The following is a 12,810-nucleotide window of genomic DNA, read 5'->3' on the forward strand; positions in this document are numbered from 1 at the left end:
GTTGTTATGCTCGCACAAAAAAAAAACATATTTTTGAACTATCATTTACACTAGCTATAAAAAATCATTTATTTATTTGAGCTAGGTTGTTATGCTCGCACAAAAAAAACATATTTTTTTGAGCTATAGTTTAAACCAGCTCAAAAAAAAACATTTTTTTTGAGACATGTAGCTCAAAAAACGTGCGTGTAAGTTTATTCTACTGATTTTTAGGCGGTTTATGTCTCTAACTGCCTAAATTAGTATTTTCTAAGCTCAGAAAAATCATAATTTGTACTAGTGCATTTAACTCTTCTTAAGTATAATAATTTACATCAAATGGATTTCAAGACAAGGTGAAATTTATCTTATGTTTTATTCTTATTTTTATGCTTTTATTTATCTTAGTTAACTTTACTTTTACCTATATCAACCCAGATCTTTATGATTGACTAAAAAATAAAGAAAAGACCAACAATTAAGAGCATGGGCGGCTCTTTAGGTGTGCGGGGAGGACTTTCGCACAAGGCCCGTTTTTTCGAGGGGCACGAGATTTAAAAAAAATCGATATATATATATATGTTATTTAAAAAAAATTGTACACACATAACAAATCCAATATAAAGGCCCATTATCAAAAGATTTGTAACTTTTATAATTTACCCAACTTAACAATAGGTTTATTGGGCCCAATGCAATACTAAAATAATTAAAAAAAATACGCAGGGCCTGGAAACTGGACGGACGGAACTTCGAAATATCGAATACGCAGCAGGAAATCGAACGACACGAAGGCACTACGGCAGAAGATCAGGTTTCAGGTGAATTTCTGATTGAACTTTGATATATTGAAACTTTGATTCTCAATTTCTTGTTATTGATTAATTGTTTGGAAGTTCGTTTATAGAATATTGTTGTAAAAGTTGAAACTTTGATTGAAGAGTGAAAGTTATGAGATGAGTCATTGAGTTGTGTCGGTTGTGACATCAGATTGTTGATGTTGATTATTATTCATTTATCCATATTCCATAATTTCATATTCATATTTATATAATATAACTGTTAGTTTAATACTTTAATTGTTGAAAATTTGATACAACTGATCATCATATATTCATAAATCATAATTTCATATTTACAGAAGTGTTAGTTTAATTGTTGATGTTGATTATTATTTTGTTGAACATCAGAACCCGTATCGTGTATTTTCGTATTGATTAAGTGTTGTCATTTTTTTAGGCGTTAATGAATATGGCTCCTAAACAAGCTTCCGGATGGCAAAAACGTCAAAAAGGAAACGAGCGAATGAATTGGTGAAGTCTCAAGCCGGTGCTATGCAAAAGTTTTTGGCGCCTAATCCACATACAGTTAATGTTGAAAATCATCAAGAAGACGTTGAAGTAGAATTAGAAGTAGAACAAGAACAAGAACAACAACAAGAACGTGTGGAAGTAGAAGACGAGGAGGAACGTGTGGAAGTAGAAGACGTTGCTAAGCAACAAGAAATTGTTGAAAAGCAACAAGAACGTGTGGACATATTTGATCCACTAAGGTGGGAAGGACTTAATGCGGATGAGCTTTAGGTATTGGTAGCGAGAGGTCCTAAAAGAGATACTAGTGTAGAGTTTGGTCCACTTAATCAATATAATAGATGATTTTCGGCAACTATTTATACAAGAACATTATCAAATTTGGAGAAGTGTGACAGAGAATGGCTAGTATATTCAAAAGAGCTAGATCAGATGTTTTGTTTTTGTTGTAAAGTGTTTAGAACTGGGGCTCCTAAAGGTAGATTGGAAGGTGAAAGTTTCAATGACCGGCACCATGCTGCTGGTAGAGTGAAAGCACATGAAGTTACGTTAGACCATCTCACACATATGAAAATGTGGTTTGATATGCGTAAAAGATTGCGAGAGAACCAAACAATTGATAAAGATCAATACGAGATATTAAAGAAAGAAACAGATTATTGGAAAAAAGTCCTTTTGAGAATCGTTGCCTTGGTGAAGTTTCTAGCTAAACATAATTTAGCATTTCGTGGAAAAAAGGAATAGTTGTATGAAAAAGGTAATGGTAAATTGTTTTCTATTAGTTCCACCAATAACCGAGTTTAATTCTTATTTGTTAATGGTATTTAATAGGTAATGGAAATTTCTTGGGTATCATAGAGATGTTGGAAGAGTTTGATCTGGTCATCAAAGAGCATGTGCGGCGGATCATTAGTGGAGATCTTCATGTGCATTATCTTGGACACAACATCCAAAATGAGATTATACTTTTTCTTGCTGATGAAATTAAAAAAGAACTCATCAAGAACATAAAAGAAGCAAAGTACTACTCAATCATACTAGATTGTACACCCGATTCAAATCACCAAGAACAGATGACGATCATAGTGAGGTATGTAAAGATATCATCTAATTCTGTTATTGTTGAGGAGTCTTTTTTGGGGTTTTTGAATGCTAATGATACCACTGGGAAAGGGCTATTTGAGGTTACTTGTGCGGAGTTAAAATCTCTTAGTCTCAGACTCGTTGGGAAAGTCGTTTTGAGAGTGTTAAGGCTATCAAATTGCATCTTGCCGATTTACGGGAAGCTTTGCTTCAAGTTGGAGAAACAGATAACGATGCTGCAATTGCAGATGAAGCAATATCTTTAGCAGAAAGAGAACTTAGTGACTTTGATTTTTTGGTATCAATTGTCATATGGTATGAAGTGTTAAATCAGGTGAATTTTGTGAGCAAAAAATTACAAGCAAAGGATATGCATCTTGAAATTGTTATTCAAGAAATAAACAATTTGATTAAGTACTTTAAGGAGTATAGAGAAAACGGCTTTTCAAAAGCGATTGATGAAGCTAGAGAGATTGCAAGTGAAATGGATATTGATCCGATATTTATACAAAAACGTATAATTAAAAGGAAAAAAAGAAATGATGAGAGTTCAAGTAGCGAAGTTGCATTTACAGTTGAAGAGAATTTCAGAGTGAATTATTTCTTATATACTGTTGATCAAGCTCTAGCTTCTTTAGAGAAACGATTTGACCAATTCAAATGGTATGAGGGGTTATTTGGTTTTCTGTTTCCACACAAGTTGAGGAATATTAAAGATCAAGTCGTCTTGTTATCGTCTTGAAGATGCACTCAAGTTTGAAGGGAGCTCAGATATTGATGCCGAAGCACTATATATGGAGCTTAATTTATTTCGTGCATCACTAACCAATAAATTTAGCGACCCTGTAGATGTTTTGGAGCATATGAAAGAAGATGATTATTTCCCAGAAGCATGCATTGCATATAGAATATTGTTAACTATTCCAGTCACTGTGGCATCTGCAGAAAGAAGTTTTTCAAAGTTGAAGTTGTTAAAATCGTACTTACGATCTACAATGTCTCAAGATAGACTTAGTGGGTTGGCGATGATAGCTATCGAGAACGAAGTCTTAGATAATATAAATTGTGAAGAGTTGATCCAACAATTTGCTATGAAGAACGCAAGGAAGGCTGCACGAATCATTGGTTAGCTATTAACTTATTATTTATTACGGTATGTAACTCATTAGAATACTATGATTTTGTCATTGTCGTAATTGCATTGTTTATCAAATACTACAATTTTTGTCATTTTCGTAATTATGTCGTTTATCGTTAAAGCATATGGGCCCATTTTCGAGCTCGAACAGGGTACGTGAATTCTCGGAGACGCCACTGATTAAGAGTGTTACCGTAGATAATTGTTTCTTACTTAAACTATGCTACGTCACAATCGTGCTACATTGAGCTATAAATGCACTAACACACACATCATGGTACGAATTCAAACCACCAAATTTGAGCACTAAACTGGATATGTACTCCACCGTTTTCTATCAAGTGTCATGATCACTCATAGTTATATATAAAATAAATGAGGAAAAGATTTAAAAAAAAATCTATTTATCTAATAGGAATTCTTGCACTTCTCTCAACTGAGGTAGTTTTTAAATTATTGCATCAACCTCTTGGAAGCAGTTAAATAAAATACCAGATGAAGTTAAAATGATGAGGCTTTGGATACTAATAAACATAAATGTATTTGCATCCTCTTAGTAATTTATCATACTTTTTAATTAAAACGATATAGTTTTGATTGCATTCACATTTAAAATCAAATGTCCAACAATACTATGTTTATGTTCACTTTTCGGAACAAATACCAACTGAACAACATTGATATCATTATTGGTATTGTCGAGACCTGTAACCGTCTTTGTTTTTATTTATTTCAATAGATATAAAATATGTGTATTTAACCTTTTAAACACATCACGGCTTTACTTTTTTTTTTAAACAACTTGTGTGTGATTAACCTATTCTAAATAAACTTTTATATTTTCTAATACACCTATTTTTTACTTAACCGAACCAATATCATCCAAACAATATCGGTACACGTATCGGTGTTGATACATGATTTGTGGACGCAACTCGGCTCGACGTGATTTGGTTTAAGTCACGACATTCCTCCGTCGTGCACTACAACAAACGTGGGCTGAAACAACAAAGGACTTTGACCTTTGTACTTGGGCTGAAACCAAGTCGGCGAAACAAGCAAGCATGGGCCTCAACTGTTTTGGGCCAAAGCCCAAAGTCGGCGAAACTCAGATGCTGTCGACGAAACAAGTCTGTTTCGTCGACGTTGATCCAGTTTCGTCGACTGCCCTTCTGTTTCATCAATGATCATCGTGTTTCGCCATGTTCTGTTTCGTTGTGATCTGTGTTGCTGTGGCTATAAATAGACTGAAGACAGAAACAAAACAAAGAGAGGACACAAGTGAGAACCAGAGAGAACTTAGAGAGAGTTTTAGTGAGATAACCGGATATTGTATTCTCTTGTACTTGAACTCTTCTCTTTGATATACAAGTGTATTATTCAGTGAATCTAGGTGTCTTGTATCTCGTGTTCTTGTCGATCTCTATCTCGGTTTGCTATCTCGATTGGATTCCGCACAACCGGGTTGGTTTGTATACAAGGATTAGGCAACTAGATCCTCCCCTAGCCGGACCTACAAGTGGTATCAGAGCCTTGGCTCTTCTCCTTGTTAAAACCGAGGTGTTTTCGAGTGTGTTTCGGGTTTTTGAAGTTTATTTTTCTTAAAAATTCTGTTTAAAGCTTCGAAAGTCTTCATATTTTGCTGAAAGTTCTTATAAAAACCATTTTATTTTTCATTTTCACAATGTTAAAGATTGGTTTTTAGTGAAGTCTCGTGCAACGTGTTCGGAAAGTTACGGTACACCGGAAAACTCATAAGTTTACCAGAATCTTCATCAAAGTTCATAGTGTTCTTCAAGGTGTTCTTGATTTTCAATCTTTTGATCTTGGTCAAAGTAAATGTTTAGTTGTTGGTGAATTTAGAAATTTTAAAGATAAACGAAAAAGATTAAAATATTGTTTGCCATACTTTGGTTGGTGAATTGAGCATGCTTTGAGCCGAAAGTTGTGTCTTCTGTCAGTTTGAGGATAAGGTTTCTCACCAACCATTTGACCAACTCTCTGCTACTTTATCGACGAAACACAAAAGCATTTCGCCATAGAGGTCTTCGACGAAACAAAAGGCTGTTTCGTCGCTGAATCAGTTTCGTCGGGTAAGCAAGAATTTCTGTTTCGTCACAAGTGTGTTTCGTCATACATTGGGCCTCAATTTGGATTTGGGCCGGTTTCGTCGATTAGGAGCCCAAAAACAAATTGAGTTTCGTCGCTTAACTTTAAACTTTCTGTTTCGTCACCTAGATCAGTTTCGTCGGTTTATTAAGAAAATCAGTTTCGTCGGTTTCGAAGATCATTGTGTTTCGTGGGATCACTTCATTACCTGTTTCGCCGCCTATCTTTCAAGAAGTTTGTTTCGTCGATCAGTGAATCTTAACAGAAGAGTTGCAAAAGTGCCTTAACTGTCTGTTTCGTGTGATTTCAAGTGGAATTCATCTTTGCATATATAAAATGAATCCGGATTGGTGGGGAAATCCGTCTACTGCCGAAAGCAAGTATAGAAGCACGGGTTTGTCGCCATCATGGGCCGAGTCTCCCGCACCGGTATCCTCACAAGCAAATCCAATTTCGACCGGTCAATGGGCGTTTGTTTCAAACCAAACTCCAAGTATTCAAAGCATACTCCTAAGTGAAAGCGAGACCGGAAGTCTAAATCGCCCACCAAAATTGATGCACATAAATGAATATCCTGGATGGGTAGATAGATTCCATACATACGTCCTTGGGTAAAACACGGAATTGTGGCTACGTTTTACCATAGATTTCGATCAAACTCTCGAGGTTGCCGCTTCAACCGCCGCCACGTTTGCCGATCTTTCGGAAGATCAGAAAAAGGCATATGATCTAGAAAAGAAGGCATATGCTATTCTAACTCAGGCATTGAGCAAAGATATCTATCATCAATTTGTCAACTTCAAAACGACAAAGCGATTATGGGATGCATTGAAGACGAGAGGTGTAGGAAATGAAGCGACTCGCCAATTGCGACACAACTTACTCAAGAAAGAGTTTGATGGCTTCACGTGTATGGAAAAAGAATCCTTGGGAGATTTGACTAGTCGGTTTTATCACTTGCTGACTGAATTGGGTAACTATGGGGTAGTGACAACTCCAGCAGAGGTAGTCATAAAGTTTGCAGATGCATTGCCACCTCAATGGAATAGCTTATTGGAAATCCTGAAATATAAGGGAGTGTTGGCTACGACAAACATCAATGACTTTGTTCAGCTCTTGGAAAACAAAGATCAGGAAGAAACCCTAAAGGCGAAAAGGGTTCCAGTGCCACAAAATCCTGATATGTATTATGGAACTTCTAGCACTTCTTCTGCAAGACCAGTGTCACATGCTCCACTTCAAACGGCGTTTGTCACAAGCACAGATTTGTATGGCAATCCGATACAAGTTCCAGTAAAGCCAGCTCCAACAACAAACTTGTATGGAAATCCTCTACAACCAGCTCCACAACAGCAAGCCTTTCGGCCACCTACTGTAGCAACTGACTTATACGGGAATCCACTTCCTGTTTAACAACAAGCCTGTTATGGAAGCACATCATTTGCTGGTCAGCCATCTAAGCCAAATACAGTACGGCTTGACACTTCAAGCTTCTCGAAAGTAACTGTTGAAGTAGCAAAGGAACATATGGAGTTACTGAACACCTTGGTGAGCGCGTATTGTGGGTTAGTAGAAGGTCAGATCGGAAACATCAATCTGACACAAGAAGATTATCAGCAGATCGATAAGGAGGAAATGGATTTGATGGACACCAAATGGGCTTTTGCAAGTGCTGTGAGGCGGGCAAAGGATTTTATGGAAAGGACTGGCAGAACCAGCTTAGAAAGCAAGAAAGACACCACGTATGGGTTCGATAAGCAGGTTGTCAAGTGCTTCAACTGTGGTGAACGGGGTCACTTCAAAAGAGAATGTACAAAGCCAGCTCAGCACGGGAACCAGAATCCGTTCAGGAATCAAGGCAATTAAGGCAACCAACAGAATCAGAACAGGAATAACGAGCGTACGTTGATACCTGTTAACAACCCAAGTCAGGCAGGACCATCAAATGCCAAGCAGGCTCTTGTGGTACAAGTAGATGAAGGTTGTGATTGGTCAATTCAGTTTGGAAATGATGTACCGGATGGAACAACTTGTTTTGCTGAGATTGTCAAGGATCTTAAACACGCCAGTGGTGGAGAATCTTCCACCAATGGTGCTGAATCTTCTGAAGACGAAGACAGTTCCAGTTACAGTAGAAGCTCAGATGAAGAATCCTCGAGTTCAGGCGATGATCAATTAGATGACACGTCAAGTGTGTCAGTCGATGCAGATATTGATGAGCTATTGGAAGAAGCTGCAGCAGGAAATCATTGGAGATCTATATTGGTGGATCAGGTTGCTTATTCTTCTTCTTCTCTACATTCAACCTTTATGGCTAATGTTGGCAGTTCATCAAGTCAGGTATGTGTCGATGAACCTACTGTTGTTAATTGTGATAATTGTGCTAGCCTAAATATTAAATGTGCTGATTTGGATGCAAATATGTCTGAGTTGCAAGGCAAACATGATGCTTTAAAAGCTAATTTGTTTGACTTGCAAGACAAACATGTTTCTTTGAATGCTAAGTGGTGTGATTTGGAAAGCAAACATGAGGCTTTGCAAAACAAGTATGATGTGACATTCATCCACAACCAAAAGTTGACAGTAGATCTTTCTAAATGCACAGAAGCCAACATGTTTTATGAAAACCATGAAAAGGAGTTTAAATCGGTGATTGAAAAATTAAAGAAAGATAAAACTGAGCTGACAAAAATGGTTTCAAGAAAACAAACTGACATAAATTTGTATATCAATCGCCTTGAGATAATGCAAAAAGAAATGGCTTGTGTTAAAACTGAAAGTGAGGCGATCCAGCTCAAGTTAGACAGTTATTTAAGCTCTAGCTATGTGTTGGATCACATCATTGATGTTCAGAAAGAGAAGAAGGATGTCACATGCATTGGATATAAGAAATGTCCACCACCTGTTAGACACAATTATGATGCCCTGCCTGATGAGGAGGATAGAACTTACTTTGAACCATCTGTTCCTTTGGACATTGAGGAATTTGCGACCGGAGTTGGATACACGAAGGAAGTATCATCAGATTCGGATATGTCATCAGATACATGTGTGTCTTCTGCTGAACGGAATCAGGATCCTCCGGTTGTTGTTGAGGATGTTGATTCTTCTGATGATGAATCCGATGATACTGACTCAGCAAAGTCTGATGCGGTAATCAAAGAAGAGGACATACCTCTTGAGAAACATATTCTATGTGATCCTCCCGCAAAACCCGCTAAGACTGTTCCAATCGAGTCCACGTCTGCAAAAGAGCTTGAGAGTGTGAATTTGCTGTACACTCTTGTTGGTGATGATAAAATTTATTCTGACAAAGATTTTCCGATTAAGAATGTAAATCAATCTTTAATCAGTGAAGTTTTTGAAAATTTGACAAGTAAGTTTTTGGGAAAATCGGGTTCACATGTTGTGGTAACGCAGTGCCCTCCGATTCCAAAGGCCGAAGTTCGAAAACAATATGGCAATCAGAAATTACCAACAGTGAAAAAGCAGCAAAATCATACCATACCAAACGGTAAATCAACGACTCAAGGTCAAAAGAAACAGACTCAGAAAAAGGACAAGAAGGTGAACTTTGTGAAATCAAAGGGAACGGACAAAATTGAAACATTTGAAAACAAATCTAACTTAGATTTTGTTAAGCAAGCAAAAGTGTTGAAAAGAAATGAACCAAATAGTTCAAAACCAAGTACCACGGGATCACAAAGTTCATCATCGACAAGACAATCACATGTTACTTCGGGGTTTGTTGAACGAATATCATGTTTTGAATGTGGTGAAATTGGGCATATCATTCGAAATTGTCCGTATCTTCATAAGTTAAAAGCCAAAGTTGATGATCCCCGTGAACGAAATTACGAAAAGCAATCTGTTTCTTCAAAACAAGATCCCCGCCTTGTAAGAGAAAGGGAAAAGAAACAGAGACGCCAACAAGTCAAGGTGATTGAGAAAGCACTTAAGACTGATGTGGTTCAAAAACAATCTGTTCCAGTTAAACCAGAAAGTTCAAAGTTTTCAAAAACTTCAAACAATCACAAAGTTAAATTTTCAAACAATCAAACTGGTAAAACTCAACAGACATGGAAACCCAAAATGACCACAAATTCAGGGGGACCATCACAATTTCCTAACCATCAAAAAGTGGAAGTAATTGTTGTCGATGAAAATGGAAGACCCAAGACCACAATGGCTTGGGTCCCCATCTCCAACTAATCATGTGAGTTCACGTGCAAGGTGTTCCAGGAGGAACTATCAGTAGTCATTGGATTGTTGATAGTGGGGCATCCAGGCACATGACATGCGACTTGAAGCTTCTCTACGACGTCAAATCTATTAGAGGAGGTTATGTTGCTTTTGCTGGAGATAAAGGAGGATATATTACTGGTGAAGGAATGATATCCAACGGGGTTGTAAGCTTTGACAAGATCAACTTTGTACAACAACTTGATCACAATCTTCTCAGCGTTTCACAAATTTGTGATAAGAAGTTTTCAGTACACTTTGATGCAAATGGATGTTATGTGCTGAAACCAGGCTTCAAAATTCCAAAAGAATGGATTCTCTTATCAGCTCCAAGGATAAATGATTTGTATGTCCTTGATATGAGCCAAGCTATTACAACATCTGCACAAGCAACCTGTTTCGTTTCCAAAGCCACAGAAAAAGACTCAATCTCTTGGCACAGACGAATGGGTCACATTCACTTACGCAAAACGAATCATTTGGTGTCAAATGAATTGGTGAATGGTGTTCCTCTTAAAAACTTCCATCTTCAAGACGTCTGTGTTTCGTGCCAGAAAGGAAAACAAACGAAGAAGCGACACCCGACTAAAAAGATCAACACGGTGGCCGTTCTGCTAGAACGTTTGCACATGGATTTGTTCGGTCCTGTCAAGCATAAAAGCATCTGGAATGATCAATATTGCCTCGTGATAACTGATGATTATTCAAGATTTTCTTGGTTGGCGTTTATGGCACACAAGAGCGAAACTTTCGGTATTATCAAAAACTTGATCATTCAGATTGAGAATTTGTATAAGTTGAAAGTTAGACGGATACGCAGCGACAATGGTACAGAATTTAAAAATCATGCCATGGCGGAGTTCTGCACCTCAAAAGGTATTCTTCACGAATTTTTAGTGCAGCTTACACTCCTCAACAGAATGGTGTCGCTGAACGTAAGAACCGTACATTGATCAAGACTGCTAGGACAATGTTAGTAGAGTCACAATTGCCGATTCCATTCTGGAGTCAAGCTGTGGCCTCTGCATGTTACACGTTGAACCGAGTCCTTACAGTCAAAAGGCACAACAAGACCTGCTTTGAGCTTCTTCACAAACGGAAACCAGATTTGTCATATCTTGAACCGTTTGGAGCTCCGTGCACAATAATCAATCCGAATGGAAAGTTTGGGGCAAAAGCAGTTGAAGGATAATTTCTTGGGTATGCCACCCCGAACTTAAGAGTCTGGAATCTAGAGACTAAAAGGGTCGAGGAATGGTCTGAGGTCAGAGTACAAAGGCACACATTGCTAGTCAAATGTCCTGGTCAGCCTTGGATGTTTGAGTACGATGACTTTTTCAATTCGATCAATGTTGAAGCAGTTGAAGAAAATGCTGCGGCAAGGATGTTTTTCGAGAGTGACAACGCAACAGATTCACCGTTGGTTCGTCCAATTATTGTCAATCAAGAACCATCTTTAGTGAACAATAATGCTCTCGACAATGAGGATTTTCACGATGCTACCGAATTGAACGAATCTTCAGAGGATGAAGAATTTCTCGATGCAGATCAAGAAGCTCCAACAACAGCAGTTCATGGTACTTCAGAGGCTACATCTCCAGTGGACGCCCCCTAGAACAGCTGAAGCTACTGCATCATCCTCTTCGTCAATTCCGGGTATTGAATTGGTTGTTGATCTCAATCTCAACAATCTAGGTACAAATATTCCACTTCAAGATAATCCAGAAACAAGGATTCACAATGCCCATCCTCAACAAAACATCATCGGAAATGTACAGAGTGGCATTCAAACAAGAAACATGTTGCGAAACAACAACAATGCAGGCTTGTATGCGGCGATTCGAGAATCTGGTCAACAAAACGATTGGTCCTTTGCGTGTTACGTTTCACAAGAAGAACCAAAATCTATTAAAGAAGCTTTGAAAGATAATTCTTGGGTTGAAGCAATGCAGGAAGAACTACAACAATTCCAGAAGCTAGGTGTCTGGAAGCTAGTTGAGAAACCTGAGAACTACAAGAAGATTGGTACCCGTTAGGTGTATAAATGCAAAAAGGATGACCGTGGAGTCGTTATTCGGAACAAAGCAAGATTAGTCGTTCAAGGTTTTCGTCAGATTGAAGGGATCGACTACAACGAAGTTTATGCACCAGTTGCACGTCTGGAAGCAATTCGGATCTTTCTGGCTTATGCCTCATTCAAAGGATTCAAGGTTTACCAGATGGACATCAAAAGTGCATTCTTACATGGTGTGGTTGAAGAAGAGGTGTACGTTGAACAGCCTCCAGGTTTTGAAGATCCTATCTATCCCGATCGGGTTTGGTTGCTCAACAAAGCTCTCTATGGTCTACATCAAGCACCCCGAGCTTGGTATGCAACCTTATCTAATTATCTGCTGGAGAATGGTTTTCGCAGAGGTCTTATCGATTGTACTATTTTCATCAAAGAACAAGATGGAGATCTTCTACTGGTACAGGTATACGTTGATGATATTATATTTGGTTCTACTAATGATGTTTTGTGTAGGAATTTCGAGCGTATTATGCAGGATAAATTCGAGATGAGTGCTATGGGGGAAATGACTTTCTTTTTGGGCCTACAAGTGCAACAAACTGAGTCTGGAATATTCATCTATCAGACTAAATATGTTGGTGACATCTTGAGCCGGTTTCAGATGTCTGATGCAACGCCCATCGGTACCCCATTGCAGCAAAATCACGGAATTAATCCAGACTTGAAGGGTGAAGTTGTTAGCCCCTCATACTACCGTGCATTAAGACCAGATATAATGTACCCAACGTGCCTGCTTGCCAGATATCAAGTCAACCCGAAGGCCTCACATCTTGCAGCTGTAAAAAGGATTTTTCTTTATTTGAAGGGTTGCCCTGACACCGGTCTATGGTACCCTAGGGATAATAACTTTGATTTGATCGCTTTCAGTGATTCTGATT

At 38.1% G+C, this 12,810-nt stretch overlaps 1 protein-coding gene across 1 annotated transcript; it reads left to right on the top strand.

Moving 5' to 3' along the window:
- Positions 1-1,721: 1,721 nt before the first annotated feature.
- Positions 1,722-3,114, top strand: LOC110943608. Its single transcript, XM_022185346.1, has 3 exons — positions 1,722-2,016; positions 2,121-2,404; positions 2,503-3,114. Exons 1-3 carry the CDS (start codon positions 1,722-1,724, stop codon positions 3,112-3,114), a joined length of 1,191 nt encoding a protein of 396 aa, XP_022041038.1.
- The last annotated feature ends 9,696 nt before the right edge of the window (positions 3,115-12,810 follow it).

The sequence above is a fragment of the Helianthus annuus genome, chromosome 17, assembly GCF_002127325.2.
Source record: "Helianthus annuus cultivar XRQ/B chromosome 17, HanXRQr2.0-SUNRISE, whole genome shotgun sequence".
NCBI lineage: Eukaryota > Viridiplantae > Streptophyta > Magnoliopsida > Asterales > Asteraceae > Helianthus > Helianthus annuus.